General features: G+C 33.1%; 3 protein-coding genes and 1 long non-coding RNA gene across 4 annotated transcripts; 3 read left to right on the forward strand and 1 right to left on the reverse strand.

Moving 5' to 3' along the window:
- The first annotated feature begins 10,052 nt into the window (after nucleotides 1–10,052).
- Nucleotides 10,053–13,087, forward strand: LOC108468822 (heat shock cognate protein 80). Its single transcript, XM_017769680.2, has 3 exons — nucleotides 10,053–10,405; nucleotides 10,858–10,999; nucleotides 11,097–13,087. Exons 1-3 carry the CDS (start codon nucleotides 10,283–10,285, stop codon nucleotides 12,929–12,931), a joined length of 2,100 nt encoding a protein of 699 aa, XP_017625169.1. The 5' UTR covers nucleotides 10,053–10,282; the 3' UTR covers nucleotides 12,932–13,087.
- Nucleotides 13,088–13,206: 119 nt separating this feature from the next.
- Nucleotides 13,207–16,143, reverse strand: LOC108468823 (ABC transporter G family member 26). Its single transcript, XM_017769681.2, has 9 exons — nucleotides 15,931–16,143; nucleotides 15,563–15,852; nucleotides 15,334–15,489; nucleotides 15,072–15,255; nucleotides 14,716–14,994; nucleotides 14,338–14,622; nucleotides 13,955–14,239; nucleotides 13,744–13,851; nucleotides 13,207–13,642 (listed from the first exon to the last, which is right to left on the reverse strand). The coding sequence occupies exons 1-9, from the start codon at nucleotides 16,141–16,143 to the stop codon at nucleotides 13,373–13,375; spliced, it is 2,070 nt and encodes a 689-aa protein (XP_017625170.1). The 3' UTR covers nucleotides 13,207–13,372.
- LOC128296400 (uncharacterized) lies at nucleotides 15,050–16,390 on the forward strand. Its single transcript, XR_008287018.1, has 3 exons — nucleotides 15,050–15,289; nucleotides 15,390–15,587; nucleotides 15,675–16,390. It is a non-coding gene; the product is annotated as an uncharacterized LOC128296400 (long non-coding RNA).
- A 2,204-nt stretch (nucleotides 16,391–18,594) lies between these two features.
- On the forward strand, nucleotides 18,595–21,255 carry LOC108469009 (nicotinamide/nicotinic acid mononucleotide adenylyltransferase). The gene is made up of 9 exons (XM_017769888.2): nucleotides 18,595–18,813; nucleotides 18,939–19,015; nucleotides 19,102–19,187; nucleotides 19,452–19,535; nucleotides 19,675–19,759; nucleotides 20,239–20,318; nucleotides 20,469–20,570; nucleotides 20,779–20,837; nucleotides 20,961–21,255. Exons 1-9 carry the CDS (start codon nucleotides 18,764–18,766, stop codon nucleotides 21,061–21,063), a joined length of 726 nt encoding a protein of 241 aa, XP_017625377.1. The 5' UTR covers nucleotides 18,595–18,763; the 3' UTR covers nucleotides 21,064–21,255.
- Nucleotides 21,256–22,102: the final 847 nt, after the last annotated feature.

Raw genomic sequence — 22,102 nt, forward strand, 5'->3', positions numbered from 1 at the left:
AATGGATGCCAAATTGGGAAGGACCTTATGTAGTGAAAAAGGTTTTTTCTAGGGGGCACTGATAGTAGCAGAAATGGACGGCAAAAGCTTCTCCAACCCGATAAATTCAGATTCGATCAAGAAATACTTCACTTGAAAAAGACGAGGCCAAAGTGAAAACCCGCAAAAGGGGTGCTCTGAAAAAAAAAGGGAGAGGCCAAGGTGAAAACCCGCAAAGAGCGCTTTGAGACCAATGGGTTTTGAGTTGAAAACCCGAAAAAGGGCAATTCAAAATGTGATCAGAGATGGGGCATGTTGCGACCTTGTTTCTACTAGAATTAACAAGAAAGAGGAGCATTACATATTGGAAGCATCAACAAAATATCTCAGGCCTTCTAAACACACATCTGGCCTCCAAGGGTTTTCAAACAGTCTGAATAGAGGAGCTCACGCTGTAATATCTAGGGCACCAATTTTCTATCTCATATATCTTTTATACCTTTGTAAAATTTGTTGTCTTGATTATTATTTTACCTCAAGTTTCGCTCTCAATAAAGTTTTATCTTATTCATTCTGATAGTCTTCTTCAAGCATTTTTTGTTGAAATAATTGGTTAATAGACTGATAATATTTTTACAAAAGGGGTTCTGCATATTACTCTAGAAGCTTCTAAGTAGTGCAAGAACCCGAAATAGGTCAATTATTCAGACCCACCAAGCTTAAGGGTCAGAGTTACTTGAGAGGTAAGAAGTTTAAGTGAAGACTATTGCTTCAGATATGTGTCAGTTAAACGAGAAGAAATACGTCAAGAGCAAACGGCGAGCAATAACAGCTTAAACCATAAGGAAAAAAAGAGAAAAAGGAAAAAGAAGACATTTCTCATGACATTCAGCATTCATACCAATGTCATTCATAGTACATCTAGTTAGGAGCACGTGATTCATGTTGATCATAGCATCTTAACTATTTGACATAAGCATCACATCTAGTTAGGAGCGTTTGATTCATTTCGATCATAGCATCCTAACTATTCGGCATAAGTATACATACATGAAATCAATTTTACAGAATATGTTCCTCAGAGGATAGTGCAGTGTATCGTCGAAGATTACAAGTCTTATCTTCCTGAAGTTGCAGGAAGCAGACTGAAAATTTCCAGATCTTATCTCCATGTATCGGCTATGGAGCAGATCGAAAATGACAAGTCTCATCTTCCTGAAGTTGCAAGAAGCATCAGGAAGCAGACTGAAAATTTACAAATCTTATCTCCATGTATCGGCTATGGAGCAGATAAAAAATGACAAGTCTTATCTCCCTGAAGTTACAGTGGAGTAGACTGAAGATAGCAAGTCTTATCTTCTTGAAATTGTAGGAAGCAGACTGAAAATTACAGACTTTATCTCCATGTATCAGCTATGGAGCAGATCTCAGCTACTAGTCTTGTCTTCCTGAAGTTGCAGGAAGCAGACTGAAAAGTTACAGATCTTATCTCCATGTAACTGCTATGGAGCAGATTTTAGCCACTAGTCTTATCTTCCTAAAATTGCAGGAAGTAGACTGAAAAGTTACAGATCTTATATCCATGTATTGGCTATGAAGCAGATCAAAAATGGCGAGTCTTATCTTCATGTATTGGCTATGGAGCAGATTTTAGCCACTAGTCTTATCTCTCTGAGGTAGCAAGAGAGCAGGTTGAACATAGAAGTCTTATCTTCCTGAAGTTGCAGGAAGCAGACTAAAAATTACAGATCTTATCTCCATGTATCAGCTATGGAGCAGATTTTAACCACCAACCTTATCTTTCTGGGGCAGCAGGAGAGCAGGTTGAAAATACTAGTCTTATCTTCCTGAAGTTACAGGAAATAAACTAAAAATTACGGATCTTATCTCCATGTATCGGCTATGGAGCATATCAGAAATAGCGAGTCCTATCTCCATATATTGGCTATGGAATGGATCTTAGCCATTGACCTTATCTCCCTGAAGTTACAGTGGGGCAAGTTAAAGTTACGAACATTATCTTCTTGAAGATGCAGTAAGACTACTTAAAGAAGAGGAGCATCACGAAGGCCAGGCAAAATTGACCCATTTGAAGTCTTTGCTCCATCCCCGTTACACGGTAATGAGCAAAGAGGGGCAGCTGTTGGACTCAATTTTTACCCGGCCCAAACCACTAGAAACTAAGACCCAACAAGAGCAGACCTAAACCTAAGTACCCATTTACAAACATGGCCCAAACGGCCCAAAACACAAACAGATTGTAAAAAACTCTAGGAGCCATCATTTGCAACCGAGGCAGTCTCCAAGCACCGCAAGTCATGCGACTCTCCGCACCGTGCACCACTCCACCTCCACGTCAGAGTCCACACCTAGCACGTACCTGCAAACAAGCAAAAGAGGTTGAAAAATCGGCTATAAAAACCAAATTAGATCAAGTGTAAAGGGATTTTTTTTTTCCCGATTTTTGGACATACACAATAGCAGAACGTACAAGAGTAATTGATATCAATAAAAAAATTAGATTGAAGGCCTAGAAGGTTGTTTTTTTATTCTTTTCCATTTCGCATTTCTTTTTTTTTTTCTTGCTTTCTTTTCCTTGCAAACTGTTTTTACATCAAAATCGGGGAAGAAGAAGTTTACCTGGCCTTACCCCGTGGTTTGATGTCAGAGGTGGAGGCGCAGAAGCGCCGATAACCCTCGTGCGCGGCATCTCAAAGCAGAGACGAAACCCTAGCAGAGGGTGAGTCTAAAAAGGGGTTTTGAATTTTCTTGAAAATAATCTGCAAGGCTGTTGTTTTAGGGGGGTTTCTTTTTTTTTTAGCTTTTACATACGATTAAAACAACACCATTTGGTGCTGGGCCCACATGTTTAACCCAAAATGGGAAATTTGCGCATTGAATCCCCCCTCCGCGCTAGTGATCCATTGGGCCTTGCTTATGCTTTCTTGGATTCTTTAAATTCATCCCTAGAATTTGCGTGTCATTCCAGTTTAGTCCGCGTTTAGGTGCAGTGTGTTGGGACTTGGGGAATTTGCATTTTTAGTTCTTGCTTGTTAGTGCTTATCTAGTTCAAGTCCTGGATTTTGTTTTAATAATTCGATTTGTTTTAAACTATCCTCTGAATTTTGTTTTTGTTTCAATGGAGTTCTTTCTTAGTTTTTTAAAATTCTTTTACTCTTTTTTATTTATCTATTTTAATATTTTACATTTAAAAAATTTGTTTTATTTTGTAATTTGTTTATTTTAAAATTTTTTATATACAATTTATTTCTTCTAAAAATCTTATTTTACTACATATATATATATATATTTAAAAAAACACTATGATTCATTATTTTTATATTTTATACTCATTAAGTTTCTACTTTATGTGCATTATAAGTTGTTAATAAATATTTTTATGATTATTGATTTTATACTATATAGATTGTAATTCATATATATTCGTTAGCATATTTTTTTTATAATGGTACTAATAGTTCATTTATACTTTATTCGGTATGTATATTATTTGTTTTAAAATTTGGCTTTGAACATACGTTGTAATTTTTATGTACATTTTGATGTCACATTTTACTAATTTTAGTTGTAAATTGTTTTGTACAGCATTTATGTTAAATTTCAGCTCATAATATTTCTTTTGAAATTCATTTATATTAAATTTTATATTTATGCATTAATATTTATATATTACTGTTTGCCTATTGTTGTTTTTATGCATTTTAATTTTTATATTTGTACATTTGTACTATAGTTGATGAACGGTGAGCTATGATATTTATTGTTTGTTTCAAATTGTTTATTTCATTTTTTTTCTATTTTCAAATAAATCGTATAAATAGGCTCCACCACTTTTATAACCACTCGTGTTTCAAAAGAACCCTCTCAATATAAGGAAATATTTCGTTTTTGGGGAGTTTGAGAGATCGTGCCCAATCGCGCTGGGTTTCGTTTTTTTTCCTTCAACTAAAATATGGAATATCCTTTTTTTTGAAATTTCATCCACGTTTTCTTAAACTAAAACGAGACAATATTTCGTATTTGGGGAGTTTTGAGAGATCGTGCTCAATCCTGCTGGGTTTCATTTTTTTCATTCGACTACAATATGGAATATCCTTTTTTGAAATTTCATCCACGTTTTCTTAAACTAAAACATGGCCATATTTCGTGTTTGGAAGTTTGAGAGATCGTGCCCAATTGTGCTGGGTTTCGTTTTTTTTTTCATTCGACTAAGATACGGAATATCCTTTTGACATTTCATCCATGTTTTCTTGAATTAAAATGAGGCAATGTTTCGTATTTGGAAATTCGATAAATCGTGCCCAATCGTGCTGGGTTTCGATTTATCGTTTGGGCCGAATAGCCAAATATCCTTTTTAAAAGTTTTAAGTGCATGTGTTTTGGAAATCCTGAGATGATCTTGTGTCGAGGGTTCAAAATATTGTATCCAATCGTGCTGGACGTAATATTTTCTAAGCGAGAGAATCTCAATATCCAATTCAAGTTATCCAAATGTTTTAAAGGAATTGTATTTTAAAATCTTTTTCAAATTTTCAACATTAGGACGTTAATTGATCAATACGGTACCAATTTTGGGCGTTGCGAGGGTTCTAATCCTTCCTCGAGCGTAACTAACTCCTGAATCCGCTTTCTAGTTTTTCGTAGACCAAAAATGTTGTTTTAATAAGCCAAAATGCTTTATTAAAATGATCGATCACAAGGTGACCTGATCACACCTAAACAAAAAGGATTTGTGGCGACTCCATTTTCGTTTTAAAGTCGACCTTCGTTTTTTAAAATAAAAATGGTTTCGACAAACATGATTCTATATGACTTGGCTTAGGTAAGGATTGATAATTGAATGGTTTGGTTGATTTATATGGAATTGTATTTGATGGAATGTATGAAAATGAATAATTGATAATAGTTGAACCTATGTTGAAATGGTTGAATGGAAGTAGTTGATGACTTGTTTTGGTATGAAATGTAATGTGCTTTTGGTATGCTTTAGGTATGTTTTTATTTAATTGAAGTTAGCTTTGGTACATAAATTGATAGGTATGTTTGGGAATATTTGAAATAGGTACCTAATGGTCAATTTTTATCAAAAACAGAGTTCACATCTCGATGAGCAATTTATCTTGTCACGATGTTGATCGACGTGACTCACGTTGTGACGTCGAGAGGCCTGAGGTCACAACGTGACAAACTATTTGGCGATGTCACATGTCAACCTTGAAATTTTAAAAATTTACAATTTGGTCCTATTTCGAGCTCAGGTTAACAAAAGAGCTTTTGTAAGCTCAAATAAGACTTGGTTTTGATTGTATAACTATAGATGAATGTGTTTGACGTTGAATTACATGTGATTATGATTATTTTCTTGTAAGTTAACTGTAATTGCTTCGGTAACGACTGTAGCATCCGGTAGCTCGGACTCGACGATCAGGTCAGGCGATAAGTATTACTCGAAATGTGTTTCGAGACATCAAAACTGTGAACCTAAAAATCTACAATAACATTGCCATATCTCGAGACATATTGGACTTTATCTTGAGAAAAAAGCCCCATTGTCCCTAGACAAGGCAATTTCAAAGCCAAATTTCTACAATGCCATGGCAATGTCTTGAGACATGAAGGCCATGGTCTCGAGACATACAGACTAAAAATTTTAATTAGGTGATATGAGATCTAAAACAATATTTACATGCAATTAATCTTTATTATTAGATAAATTATGTTCCTAAAAACATAATAAGGACCTGGTACCATTTGTAAAATTCCAATTTAAAACTGTTTGAATTCATAAGTAAATGTTTAGTGTTAAATGTAACGTTCATTGCCTGAGCTTAATCGAATAAAGGGTGTTACACATGTAAACTTGTAAAGGAACATTAGCAACCTACAAAGATTGTATTTTGCTTAAAAATGGTAAAAACAATTTTCTTTCTTGTTGTTTCTCCCCCACAAATTTGGGTCATTGAAGCACTATTTAAATTCCAGGTGATGACGATTTACAAGTTTTTGAAAAGATTAGTGCTTCTTTGGCATTGGAAGGATTGTTGATTACTTGTTTATTTTCTCTCCTTGTTCTTGAAACAATCTTTTGTTGCATATTTACAAGATCTTTGAATCAAAATCCATGGCGATTGTTTATCAAATTACCCAAGAAACATGAATGACTTCCTTACCAACATCATCAAATAAAGGCATCATATGGAATAAAAAAATATTTCAAAATATTTATAATTTTAAATAATTTTCAAATTTTTTAATATATATATTTTATAATTTTTATAATTTTTAAAAAATTTTATTCGAATAAAACTTGGTCAACATCCACATCAGTGGTCGACAGGAACACATAGTATGTTCTAATCGATTGTTGTTTTTTAAACCCCATTAACGGCAAGGGCCAAAAAAGTGTAACAGAATTATAATTCAAGTACTAAAATAGTACAAAAAAATTTAGGTACCAATATAAAAAGATGAATATACTTCAAAAGCCAAATGGTGAATAAAAACCTAGTATTTAAAGTGCAATGACTATTCTAATTAGACCTGATCATGGGCTGTAACACCCCTAACCCGTATCCGTCGTCAAAACAGGGTTTCAGAGCATTACTAAAATTTGCAGATCACAAAAAAAAATTCAATTAAATACTTATCGATTCAATGCATCATATAAATAAATATATTACCATTCATTCAATAGCTTGACATTTGTATAGGCATCAAGCAACAACATTGTTAGTACACTAGTACATATTTCATATAAATTCAACATTGATATACTTATTTTCTCGACATGTCACACTTGAATTTAATAATTGTCTTTACTTACATAATTTCCTTGTATCAACATATCAAAGATAATCATATATGTACATGTCATGAAACATATCATTCTCTTACCGTTTCTTCATACATTATATATCATTTATTTCATTATATCAATATTTCATGCTCCATCATTTCCATATATTTTATGTATATTTATTAGGTAATAGTTTATATCAAACTTAACATAAATTATATTCCATGTACTTATACTTATTTCGTTTATCTATCTTCATAATTATTTCATACAACTATTTTGTACATATATTTCCATATTACCAGCTCTTGTAAACATTTCACACAACCATTTCATATAACCATTCGTCATCTGATACATATTACCTGAATATCAATTGTTCAATAGATGTCATAGCGTCTCCCATCTACGGTCTTATTTATCTTTGACATGATGCCATAGTGTCTTTCAACTATGGTCTTACTCATTTTCTGTCATGTTGCCATGGTATCTTTCAACCATGGTTTTATTCATTTCATGTCACGTTGCCATGGTATCTTTCAACCGTGGTCTTATTCATTTCCCATCATGTTGCCATGGTATCTTTCAACCATGGTCTTACACATTTCATATCATGTTGCCATGGTATCTTTCAACCATGGTCTTATTCATTTCATGTCATGTTGCCATGGTATCTTTCAACCATGGTCTTACACATTTCATTGTTTACACCGTTTCTTCTATAAGAAACTAGACTCAATAAATTTCATATTTTATTCATCCTATAATTCGATTTCTACATATTTCTGGTGAATTTTCAAAGTTAGACTACTGCTGCTGTCCAAAACTATTTTAGTGTAAAATGTTAATTTTCATTTTGCCCCAAATTTCACAGTTCATACAATTCAGTCCTTATTTCACTTCTAACTTGAAAATTCTATCAATTTAATCCCTAATTCAATCATTTCATTCAACATGAACAATATTTAGAAATCTAATAACTTTCAAAATATCAACTTAACTTCATCAAAACCTTATTCCAAAACTTCTAAAACATCAAAATTAAAAGAAAAAGACTTAATTGACTTACCTATTAAACTTTCAAGCTTCACACCTTCAATTTTCCCTTTTCTTCTTTCTTTTCTCTTTTTCTTTCTTTCCTTCCCCTTCTCTCTGTTTCGTTTGCTTTTTCTTCATTTCTATTCTTTTTTCTTTCTTTATTTCCTTATATATATATATATACACACACACATATATTTATATTTAAATAATAAGTATTATTTATTTATTCATGTGTATATTATTAGTACATTTGTATCCATTTATAACCATATATTTGTCATTATTTAATGTATTTATCATATAAAATTTTATAATATAATTATTTAATTAATAAATATCTTTTATAATTAATAAATATCCATTAATAATTAAATACTTATATTACAAATATATGTATTTTTATTCATACACTTGTATATTTTATTTACTATACATTTGTCTTTATACTAATTTATTTATCATATAAATATCTTATAATATAATTATAATAAATTAATTTAATATCATTTATTACTAATAAATACATATTTTATAATTAAAATCTAAGTAAAAATTTTGGATTTTTACTTTTTATGCCACCTCACTTATACTAAATGGCATAATTGCCATTTTGGTCCTTTTATTTTCTTTTAATCTATAATTAAACTTTCACACTTTATTCAATTTAATCATTTTACCCAATTATCCTTAATTAAGCTAAATTCACTTAATTAAACTCTAATTAACCACTCAATTAACTTTTTAAATATTTTTGATAAATATTTACGGATCCGATTTTTCAAGAATCTGAGACTCGAAAATACACTTTTCTGATAACAGTAAAATTCGGGTTATTACATTATTTATCTTTTAAAATTCCATCCTTAAGTCATCATTTAATTTGATAAAATTGTAATTTAGTCCCTCATAGTTCTTCACCTATTCAATTTGGCCCTAATCCATCCATTTTCCTTAGTTTCTAGATCATTCCACCCTTAAAATATTTACACTATTGGTCCTTCAACTTTTTCATATTTACATTTTAACCCCTTAAATTTTGAGTATTTGCTCTTGTGCAACAAAACTTTTCTCACTTTTACAATTTAGTCCTTTCTTGAATTAATATATCATAATATACTTCCCAGTATTGACATAACTCAAAATTTCTCTTTTTGTCACTTTATTTCCTTATTTTACTATATCACGGATAATATTTTACTATAAAATTTTTCGGGGTATTACATGGGCTAGGTCACTCTACTGGGCCCGAAGACCTGCCCAAAAAGTGAGAGAGTTTAGACGAAAATATAGGCTCAAAAAATAAGCTTGGGCAAAAAAAATGAAACCCATTTTCTAAAGGGGTCGAGTCTTGGGTAAGCTATTTTTGGCCCATGCTCAGCTTGGTCCGATCCCAATTTGTAAAGAAAGAAACAAACCTACTGCATTTTCCATTGTTTTGGTGTTGCTTTTTTCACTATTTTGCTGTCATTTCGTTATTATATTGTTACTATTTTGTTGTTATTTTATTGTTAATTTTGCTATTATTTTAAAGATATTTCCTTACTAACGTGCACATATCTTAGTGTTATTTAAGCATAAATATTAAAAAAATTTAAATTTGTTTTCAATACGGGCGAATCGAGTCGGGCTCAAATTTTAACATTTTTATCCGGATCGGGACATAAATAAAATTTTAAGTCCATTTTTTAGATAGAACCTAAAATTATGTTAATACCTAACTCGACCTGACTTAACCCGAACCAAACCCAAACCCGATCCAACGGACCCAAATCACATCCCCACTAATTTTAATAAATTCTATAAATTTTAAAGTCATTTTCAAAGTTCTCATAAGAAGCTTCATCCAACGTGGAAGCTAAAACGTTACTTATCATACACGTTTTATAAAAAACGATTTTAACCAAAAGCATTTTCCGCCATTAGTAATTTTTATTTATTTTTCGCAAAAATGTATTTGAAAAAAAAAACCATCATCTCATCTTGATTCATAAATTGTTTTTTTAATTTTCTATTTTGTAATTAAATATAACTTTTTAACATTTAATTTAATTTTAAGCGAACATTTTTGCCTTCTATTTTATATATTTATAATAAATATAACAAAAAGTCAAAAAAGAAAAAGAAAAAAAAGAAAAAAGAAAAAAAAGAAAGCAAAGTCTAATTGGCGAAGAAAAGTATTAAGCATATAAATGAGTGGCTCCCGCATTCCCAATTCACTATTATATAGGTAAACCCAAAAATATTTTTTTTTAAAAAGTACCTCAATAGAAGGATCTAGAAACCCTAATGAAGTTCCCCTATATAAGGTATCCTTAAGCCTTGCATCGCAGAACTGCCTCACTCTGATATTTTCTCCTCTTTCTCTCTATTCGAAATTTGAAAACCCTCTCATTTTACGGTATTTTTTAGTGTGTTTTGGATCGGGAGGTTAGAGGTTTATCATCAATGGCGGATACTGAGACGTTTGCTTTTCAAGCTGAGATCAATCAGCTTCTTAGTTTGATTATCAACACTTTCTACAGCAACAAGGAGATCTTTCTTCGTGAGCTTATCAGTAACGCCTCTGATGTAAGTTCTATTTTAATAATAGTTTTTTATTTTTTTATACGTGATTGTATGGATCTGATCTTACCTTATTCGATGTTGATGGATTTCTTTTTGTTTGTTTGTTTGTTTCATGATAGAAATGTTGGAGTTTATTTTGGCTTTGGATATATGTTATTATGATGTTTAATGCGTAATTTTCTGTTCAGTGGTTGTTTGTTTTGATTTGCATAATGCTTTGTTAGTGACAGATTTATAGGGTTTAGGGTTTAGCTTTTGTATTTTTAGTTGGCCGTTAATTTATGCTTATTGGAATTTAATTGAAGCCGTTTGTGGTTAGTACATTTTTTTTGGTTTTTTTGAATGTAAAAGAGTAAGTAAGAAAGATCTCGTGAATCCAATGCGTGTAACATAACTGAAATGCCCTTTTGGTGTGGTTTGTAATTGGTATATGATGTTAAATCTTTTACCTGTAGGCTTTGGATAAGATCAGGTTCGAGAGCTTGACAGACAAGAGCAAGCTTGATGCACAGCCTGAGCTCTTCATTCATATTGTTCCAGACAAGACCAATAACACTCTATCAATCATTGATAGTGGTATTGGTATGACCAAAGCTGGTAAGTACTTTATTATTTTTACTTAATTGTTGTGTAATCAGTTCTGGAGTTTCAATTTTGAACATATTTTAATGTGATATATATTTCTATTGTTTAGATTTGGTCAACAATCTTGGTACAATCGCAAGATCTGGTACTAAGGAGTTTATGGAAGCACTGGCTGCTGGTGCTGACGTTAGTATGATTGGTCAATTTGGTGTTGGTTTCTACTCAGCATACTTGGTTGCTGAGAAGGTAATTGTAACCACAAAGCATAATGATGATGAACAATATGTGTGGGAGTCCCAAGCTGGTGGTTCATTCACTGTCACCAGGGATACATCCGGAGAGAACATTGGTAGGGGTACAAAGATTACTCTGTTTTTGAAAGAGGATCAACTTGAGTACCTTGAGGAGCGACGTTTGAAGGATTTGATTAAGAAGCATTCTGAATTTATTAGCTATCCAATTTCACTTTGGATTGAGAAGACCACTGAGAAGGAGATTTCTGATGATGAAGATGAGGAGGATAAGAAGGACGAAGAAGGGAAAGTTGAGGATGTTGATGAGGAGAAAGAGAAGGAAGAAAAGAAAAAGAAGAAGATTAAGGAGGTGTCGCACGAGTGGTCTTTGGTGAACAAACAGAAGCCCATCTGGATGAGGAAGCCTGAGGAGATTACCAAGGAGGAATATGCTGCTTTCTACAAGAGCCTTACAAATGACTGGGAAGAGCATTTGGCCGTCAAGCACTTCTCAGTTGAGGGGCAACTTGAGTTCAAGGCTGTCCTCTTTGTCCCCAAGAGGGCTCCTTTTGATCTCTTTGACACAAGGAAGAAGCCCAACAACATTAAGCTCTATGTGAGACGTGTCTTTATCATGGACAACTGCGAGGAGTTGATTCCTGAATTCCTCAGCTTTGTTAAGGGTATTGTCGACTCAGAGGACCTTCCTTTGAACATCTCAAGAGAAATGTTGCAGCAAAACAAGATCTTGAAGGTTATCCGCAAGAACTTGGTAAAGAAGTGCATTGAGCTCTTCTTTGAAATAGCAGAGAACAAGGAAGATTACAACAAGTTTTATGAGGCATTCTCAAAGAACCTCAAGCTTGGTATCCATGAGGACTCTCAGAACAGGACTAAAATTGCCGAATTGCTCCGCTACCACTCCACCAAGAGTGGTGATGAGATGACCAGCTTGAAGGACTATGTGACTAGAATGAAGGAGGGTCAGAATGATATCTACTACATCACTGGTGAGAGTAAAAAGGCTGTTGAGAACTCTCCCTTCCTTGAGAAGCTGAAGAAGAAGGGTTATGAGGTCCTTTACATGGTTGATGCTATTGATGAGTATGCTGTTGGACAGCTCAAGGAATTTGAGGGCAAAAAGCTTGTGTCAGCTACCAAGGAAGGTCTTAAACTTGATGAGAGTGAGGATGAGAAGAAAAAGAAGGAAGCTTTGAAGGAAAAGTTTGAGGGTCTTTGCAAGGTCATCAAGGATGTGCTGGGTGACAAGGTTGAAAAGGTTCTGGTTTCTGATCGTGTGGTTGACTCACCTTGTTGTTTAGTGACTGGCGAGTATGGGTGGACTGCAAACATGGAGAGAATCATGAAGGCCCAGGCTTTGAGGGATAACAGCATGGCTGGTTACATGTCAAGCAAGAAGACGATGGAGATCAACCCGGAGAACCCCATCATGGAAGAGCTGAGAAAGAGAGCCGATGCAGACAAGAATGATAAATCTGTGAAGGACCTTGTTCTCCTTCTCTTCGAGACTGCTCTCCTGACCTCTGGCTTCAGCCTTGATGACCCTAACACCTTTGGCAACAGGATCCACAGGATGCTGAAACTCGGCTTGAGCATTGACGAGGATGCAGGTGAAGCTGAAGCTGATGCTGATATGCCCCCATTGGAGGATGCTGATGCCGAAGGCAGCAAGATGGAGGAAGTTGATTAAGCCTAACATGTTTTTATATGAACTCTAATCAGTAGATTTATTGTACTTTTGAACCATCTGTTAGCTTGTTTTACATTTTGTTTGGTGCTTTTGTTATGTTTTTGTTAGTTATTTTCGAGTACTTTTAAATGATAAGTGCTGTTTTTTTCTGGGATATTTATACAGTTTCTTACTGCCATATCTTCCTGTTTTTGATTGTTCCCAATCCACTGGAATTGTGGCATTATGAATGGCTATCCAAAAATAAATTCCATATAATTTAATTACTTGATTAAATCAAATTACTTTATATATATATGCTTGACACCTTGAAAATTTACTTAACATTGTACCATAACTTCTGCACATGTTGGAATTCAAAAGTTAGCAGGTGAGGAGTAATCAAAGCCCCTCGAACTTTCTCTTTTGTTACATATATTTATCAGCAAAGTAGAATCCTGCTCAAATATGACATCCACTGATTCTTTTGCGCAGGCAAAAGTAAGCACACAATCGGTAGCCTAGCGCCATAGCAAGTAAAATCCATACTTCTTGCAAGCCTCCATCGAGGTTAACCGTGTCAAACGAAGGTGAATTCTGCAGAGTCCGACAGCCACCTTTGCTTTGACATTCGTACAATTGATCTCCAGAGTATTGCACTTTCACCAGGAGCCTAAAGCCATAGTACATGAAAGATAAGTACTTCATCCACCTCATAAATTTCGGTATATGCTGCAAAACAAAAACAACACACTCCACATATTTTAGTGAACTCATTCATAGTTTTCTCTAATGAAGACTTGGAACCGATTTTCATGGTAGTTTTAAAGTACCTGGACATAGTAACCTCCTGTTAGAAGAAACAACATCAAAACCAAAGAGGCCATCATCCCGGCCCTCTTAATACTCAAAACTGCAGCCCCAAATAGCTCTCCTGCTCCCTAATTTTGTTCATTTGTTAGGTTTTAAGATTGCATTAGTTGAAAGAGATATTCGAGTCTTTAATGAAAATAAAAGTCTTATATCCGAAATTGCTTGACTTACTTGGCTTATAATTGCTATCAGTAAGATGGTAAACAATGTGAGGAAGAAACAAATGACTGTTCTCTTAAAGCCAGCCATGAAGTAGACAATCAACATGAATGATGTAGGATACAAAACATGTGCTACCATGTCACACAGAGTGCTGCAAACATAGTATACACTTAACCTGTACATGTCGGCTTTCCTTTCTTTCACCAAATAGACCTTTTCAAAAGGAAAAACATATACTGCTCCAAAAATTGATGAAGATGTCCAAAAAATGCATATGTAGAATAGCAGACCAACCTAAAACAAAAAAGAGTGTGGAAAACTGCACTTTACGCATACTCATTAATGTAATAGCGATTCAAAGAGTTGTATAATGAAGTTTGAGAAATATTTACTTGATCCCTTAGTTGAGCCTCGGTTGCAGCACTGGATTTCCACCAAAGTAGACCTAGTAAGACTGCAACTCCTAATGATTGTAGTAATCTTAGTTTATCGAAGTAATCCCGTCGTCTTTCTCGAAAGGTTCTCTTCATTATTATCATGAACTGCTCCCACCAAGTTATTGTCCAGTCTTTCTTAACTTGAATGGCTAGTTGAAGTTGTTGTGGCGCCTTGGTACTTCGATGATTCTCTTCCTTTTCCTTTGGCTCCAAATGAGTTTTATACTTGAGTTGAAGATACTAATATGATGTAAAGAAAAAATTGTTTTCAGGAGAAGATCATAGAAAGGGATTCAATGCCCACTAAAATTGTTAGTTTGAAGGAGTTTATACTTTGATTACAGCCCTGTCTGAATCAGCAGTTCCTTGAGATGCCACTAGATCTTCAGGCAGAGTTATGTCATTAACTTGGCCAGTTGCTAAATCAAGCAAGAACTCAGCTGGATTCATTGCTATTTCCGGAATGAATCGCAATGATGAAAAATATTCCATGCACTCTCTTGCCTTTCCGGAGTAAATAGGGTAGCCTTCCGATATCAGGAGAAGCTTGTCAAACATGTGAAACATTCGGCTTGATGGCTGGTGAATTGTTGTGATTACAGTTCTCCCTGCCTGTAGAACATCAACCATTTACTCATTTGTTATATGAAAATGGTGCATTTTGTACATGTTATGGTCAATTAGGATACCTTAGCAACTCCTTGAAGAATATGAATAAGTTTATTGGCTGAGGTGGAATCAAGACCGGAAGTTGGTTCATCAAGCAACAACAATGAAGGATCAACAAGAATTTCGTAGCCAATACTAGTCCTTTTTCTTTCTCCTCCTGATATTCCTTTAACTAATCCTCCCCCGATTCTCGTGTGACGACATCTACAGTTATGCAACAGATAACTTAGAAAAGAAGGTAAAAGTTCTGTTTATTATCCCAGTGAATATCATAGTTCATACCTTTCAAGGCCTAGCTCCTTCATAATCATCTCTACTTTTGCATACTTTTGTTGCAGGCTCATGTCACTCGGAAGTCTCAGAAATGCTGAAAAAACTAAGGTTTCTTCCACTGTTAGTTGGGGAAGCAAGATATCATCTTGTGTCACAAATCCAATCCTGCAAGAAAATGAAACACTCAAAATCGACTGAATGACGAAAAAAAGAAAAGCTTCGATAAAAATGAGCTAACCTTCGTTTAAGAGCCGGATTGTAAGGTATGTCATTGTATGTAATGTTCCCTTTCACATTATCTGTCAACCTTCCACCTATTATTTTTAACAAGGTTGTTTTGCCACTACCAGAAGGACCCATCAAAGCTAGGATTTCACCAGGGCCAGTGCTGCCTGTTACACCTTTAAGGATCTCCTTGTATTTATCTTGTTCCAAGTTAAGTTGCGAGGCAAACTTTGACACCATCACTCGCAACGGGTTGATTGAGGCGGCTTGGCTACTTCGAACCTTGTATTCCACATCTTCAAACTTCATTTACGAAACCAATCAAAAAAGTTAATACCGATAAATATCAAATAAATCAAAAGAACCCAAGAAATCAACTACCTTGAGAAATATGGGGAGAGGGTGGTCTTTATCAGCATACACGGTGTAGTCCTCAATATCGATTTCAGAGTATCGGTTTCTGAGGTAAGCCTGAGACATGAACTCAATGTTATGACCAAAACCATTGCTTCCTGCAATCTGCATAGACCCCATTGTTGGTGGGGACAATGGCATTGGCATGTCCTCAATTTCACCCTCTTTTCTATTTTCCATAATTGAAAACCTTTAACTAAATAGTTGTGTGTATATAAAGTGGGTGTAAAAATGAAGTGAATCAACTGTGATGAACCAAATGCTTGCCTATATATTGAGGGGAAGAGCCTTGGCTGGTAGACCACATGCTTTCCATTCTATGCCTGCCTGCCCTTGTTTTAATGAAGTATTTTCAAATAAAAATACAAACTATATGTAGCCAGAAGAACATGCCAAGAATATGAATTTGATTTGGGGTTTTATTTAATTTTTTTTATTTAAATTATCTATTAATTCTATCTAGATTACTATTATTAGGAAGTAAAATGTTGCAGCAATTATCATTGGGAAAGTTTGCAATTTTCAGATGTTTATACTACTATATCAGAAGGATGGATTATTTGCATCCAAACATAAAATAAATTTTTTAAAAAGATGGATTATTATATTATACTTAGAAGATGAATTGGTTTATTATATTATACTTAGAAGATTAATTGTCATAAGTAAAAAATAAAGATATACTAAGGGATACATGTTTGAATTTTGAAGACCACATGTTGATAAAAATATTCATGAATTTCAAACATGAATGTAAAGAATGAAAATATAGAATATAAAAAATTTATAAATAATTATAGAAATTTATTCAGTTATGTGGTTGAAGCTTGGGTAGTATGACATTTTTATTTATTAATAAAAGTACTCGGTAGGGTATTTGATAAGATTTGAACTGCTACCTCTTCTATTACATTTAAAGATGAATATGTGATACTTATAAAGAATACAGTATAAATATATGAATATTTTAAATATTTTATATTTTTTATTAATAAATAAATATATTAATATTATAAAAAATAACATTCCACTTTTACCTTCCTTTACAAGTATCCCATTATCAAATATCATACCATTTACTGGAGTTAATTGTCAAGTGTTACACATCCTGTTCTCAAGGTTCTCAAATTTATGGGTTTCTTTGTGTCACAAAACCAAATAATCTTATAGGACCCTACCCTTTGTCTTTGCAGACAGTGAGTGTCCAATATTTTGGTGCTTATGCATCAATGGGAGACTGATGATCTCTGCAACAGCTTTAGGGTAGAAGTGGCTCGACGAACCGAAGACAAATCGAGTTTGATACAATTGGTATCGATGCAGCGATTGCCGATGCATTTTAGAGGACCCTTATAGCTATGGTCTATTTTAGCTTGTACCGATATTGGCCTGAGATTCTATGAATAGAATTGATAGTGCATGCAGCTTGCAACAATGGCAATTCAAAGGATTCTCATTGCAACCAACATAAATCCAAGATGAACTTCTTATCACAGCATAATTAAATTTTAATGAAAATAAATCCCGATTTTCTATGGTCTATTTTCTTTTTAATGAACATAAATCTTGATTAGTTGGAGATTATGTATTGAATGCTTGTTTATTGGTTGGATTGAATGTTTGAATTGTTTAACATGACTTGGTAAGTTTGAGATCAAGTAAAAATGATGATTTGCTGAACATAATGACAGATATGGAATGAAACATTGAAACAGGTACCAAATGATTTAATTTTATCAAAAATAAAATTCACGTCTCGACGGTCAACTTTTCTTGTCGAAACGTCGACCGACAGTGAATTACACCGCGACGTCGCGTGGTTGAGGTCACGACATGAGAAATTGTTTGGCGACATCACGACGTGAAGGAGGTGACATTATGATATCGACCTTAAACTTTTAAAACATTGCAATTTGATTCTATTTCATACTCGGGTCAACAAAAGAGCTTTCACAAACTCAATTAAGACTCGAAATTGTTTGATTAACATGAATTGAATGTAATTGGCATTGGTATGCATGTATAAATGGTTGTATACTATTTGATTGACTATAGTTGCTCCAACAACGAATATGATTATATATGTGATTTCATTTAATATTATCATTAAATCAATAACAAGATTTTGATACTATTGACAAAAGTTAAGGTTATCGGGAGTATCTAAATTTGAGTTTCAGTGTATGCAATTATTGCATATGGATTTCAATTTGATACGTGCCATCTTTTTAAAAATATTTTTTATAATAATTTGAACTATCAAATTAACTGGTTCTTATTGTTCAAGTTGGTTGGTATTATCTAATTTTAATAATATATAAGTATTGAGGATTAAAATTATTATTATGTTAATTTTAAAAACTGTCAAATTATATTTTCGTTAATAATTTAAAGGTTAGTGACAAAAAGAATAAATCAAATAGATAAGTGACTATTTTGTAATTTTTCATAATTAGATGATAAATAATTGATTCAAATGTTGTTTACCCTTTAGTTTAATGGTTTTTAAATTAAATAATTTAAATGCTGTACAAAATAACAATATATGCAATTAAACAAAAAAAAAAAAAAAACTAGCCTAGTAGACGACGTCGTTTGCAGTCAATTTACGTTAATCATACGCTGTAGTTTTTGACACGGTGATTATCAAGACCGGCTTTCTCTTTTCTCCCCTGTTTTTTCGTCTCTGCGTTTTCTTCAAGAGCTTTGAATTTTATTCTATAAAATTGTTCTGGTTTTTTTTAATTCATTCAAAATTTTTCTGAAATACTAAACCCTAAACCCCAAACAAATTCTTAAAATGGAGATCACATTGCCTTTAGATAAACTATGTCTACCATCAATAACCAAGTAAATTACTCTCTTCTATTTATTTTATTTTATTTAAATTATTGCTTTTTTTTTTATTGTTTCAATTCATCTAATTTTGATATCATACTAATTTCTTTTCTTCTTCTTTTTCTATTTAATCAAAGTGGGGACAAAATTTATGTAGTTTTAGTAGCTACTGGAAGCTTCAATCCTCCTACTTTGATGCACTTACGCATGTTTGGTAAGTTTTTTAAAATTATAATTTGCTTTCATTTTTTCTTCATTTTATGGGTTTTAATTTTTTTTTTTAAATTTTTATATGGTTAGAACTGGCTAGAGATGCGTTGAATTCAAATGGGTTTTGTGTTATAGGAGGCTATATGTCACCTGTAAATGATGCTTACAAGAAAAAGGTTAGTCTTTTTCTTTACTGAATTATTAATTAATGGTAGAATTTACCAATTTTTGTTATAATCTTAGGTTTTGATTCATTAGCATCTGGAGAAAAATTGGAAATAATTTGGTTAGTGAAATTTGCTAGAATTCAATCACTAATGCATTGGATTATAATCCAAAAATGAATAAATTAGAGGATAATGGCAATAGCTAGTTATATGTGCTTATCTTGTTATGTGGTTATATATACTACAATTGAGTAGCTTTGATTGATTATGCAGGGCCTTATAGCTGCTGATCATCGTATCGAGTTGTGTAATCTAGCCTGTAAAAGTTCCGATTTTATCATGGTTGATCCTTGGGAGGTACTGTTTCTCTTTCTCCTGTGTTCGTTTTGCAAATTTGTTGGAAAACCCGAGTTGAATAGTAAGGAACATCTGTTGCATTTGCAAAGTATGACTTGCCTTTTAAAGTGCTTTTTTTTCCCCCCATTCTCATTTACAGGCAAAACAAAGCTCTTTTCAGCGCTCTCTAACCGTTCTTAATCGAGTCAAGAGCTTCTTGATTGAGGGTGGACTGATACCTAAGGGTATACAAGCAAAAACTTAAACTTTCTTTCCTACCAATACACATAATTTGATAGATACAGTTATGCATTATAATCAGTTTGCAATAACCGGTTGATGCTTGATTAATTGAAAAATCTAGATTCTTGTTTCCCGGAACTGTCCCTGTGAACCATCATATTTTTTAAGTTTAACAAATGAACAATTTTTAATTTCAAATAACATACTATATACAACCAAATGAATAAATATTAGAAGCTGTATCAACATGTATATGGGTCATTCATACATTTTTGTCAGCTCAAAAGGTCATATAATATATTTATCTCATGTTTAATGATACCATTTATTAACTTCTTTGGTTCGTTTGTCGAAATCAGATGTATTGGTTGGGGTAAAATAGAACTATGAAATGTTAGATCCAATAAAAAAAACAACCTACAAGGTTATTGAATTGATAATGAGGAGTGGAGATACAGTAACGATATCGGTCTTTTTGCAGAATCCCTTAAAGTCATGCTTGTTTGTGGTTCTGATTTAGTTCAATCTTTCAGCATTCCCGGGTTTTGGATCCCTGAGCAGGTATATGCTTATTAGTCTCTTCGTATGGTATTGGTGTTAAAGGACGATGGGGACGTTAAGGATATATTTTTTGGTCTAAATATAATGCGTAGAGCATGCTCTAGCTTATCATATGAAGGCACTAACTTTGGAATTTGCATCAAATTTCAGGTTAGAAGTATATGCAAGGATTACGGTGTGGTTTGCATTCGTAGAGAAGGACAAGATTTGGAAAAAATCATCAACAACGATGAAATTTTGAATGAAAACCGGGTTAGTAGTGGGATTTCTCGATTCTTTCCACTTTTTCACAAGAAACAAATCGAGGTCTCAATTCCCGGTCATTACCCTTGATGATATTTGAACTTCAATTGGCTCTGGAAAGGAACATTAGAGTCCCACAAAGTCATATATGCTGGTTTCTTTCAGGATAAAAGGCCCATCTCACTGATTTTGGCACATTTGCTTTTGTTTCTTTCAGGATAACATTAGAATTGTCGACGAACTTGTCCCGAACCAAATCAGTTCAACTAGATTGAGGTAAAACAGCATTAGAACAGCATTACTTTTCGGTCTATTATAGTACTGGAAGATATATGCAACTTTGTTTTCGAGTCTGATTTTGATGGAGATTCCCTTGTTTTCTTTTCATTTTTGTTTCAGGGAATGCATTTCAAGAGGATTGTCTATAAAATATTTGACTGTAGATGAAGTGATAGAGTATATAAAAAAACAGAATTTGTACTTGGAACTAAATGAGAAATGAGGATTGACTAACTGATCAGATTAATGAACTTTCAATCCTTTGAATAAAGAAACTTTCATTGCAGTGGGAGGAGTTATATATTATGTTACTCGGATTCAGGTGCGAGTGTTGTATAACCCTATGTTTCAGATATGGATATTTAAAAATAAAAATTCCGAGCCACATAGGTTATATGTTTTCATTTATAGAGAAGCAGCAGCTCTAATTTCTTATATATATATATATGTGTGAACTTAATCACCATTGCTGTTAAGTCAAAATAACTTGAAATGCCATTATTGATATTGGAATGGATCATAAATTGGTTGGGTAATCAATCCGGAGAGTGGCTTTGAACTGATTAGATCAGGAATCGGTACGGATTGATTAAACTAGCTAAAAAAATAGTCAAAATGGGGTTTTAAAATTTTGTTATTTGAATTTTTAATAATTTTTTAATCTGGATAGTTGAATCAACGAATTAATGATATGATAAGTTTAATCACCAGTTAAATTTTAAAAACATTTGATAGTACTTTAAGAAGAATAAAGAATCCAAGTAATATGGGTGTAATCCAATTACCATGTTTTCATTTTTATACACGAGTGTAATCGAGTAAAATTTAGTTAAGTTTATTAAGCTTGATTAAGCCTATTTCCTAGTAAAAATGAACATGATTCTCATGGTTGAGTTGAAGTAGTAAAAATGAACATGACTCTCATGGTTGAGTTTGAATTTGAAATTGAAATTTTTTAATACTAACTAAAAATAAAAAAAATTCCGTTAAACTTATGAGTTATTCAATTCAAATATTAGTATATTTGAATTTTACTCATTAAATAGTTCGAAATTTGACATTCAAAAGCTCGATCGAATCTACTGTAGATCAAACTGCTTAAACTTGTTAAACTTGATTAAGCGGTAAAAGTATTATAAGAGATTTGTATTAAAAGTTAAATTATATTTTGTCTCTTTTACTTAAAAATAAATAAATTAATCCTTATACATTAGATCAAAGAGTAAACTCATCTTTTTTATTAAAAATTGACGTGGCTAATG

The sequence above is a fragment of the Gossypium arboreum genome, chromosome 8 (genome assembly GCF_025698485.1).
Source record: "Gossypium arboreum isolate Shixiya-1 chromosome 8, ASM2569848v2, whole genome shotgun sequence".
Taxonomy (NCBI): Eukaryota; Viridiplantae; Streptophyta; class Magnoliopsida; order Malvales; family Malvaceae; genus Gossypium; species Gossypium arboreum.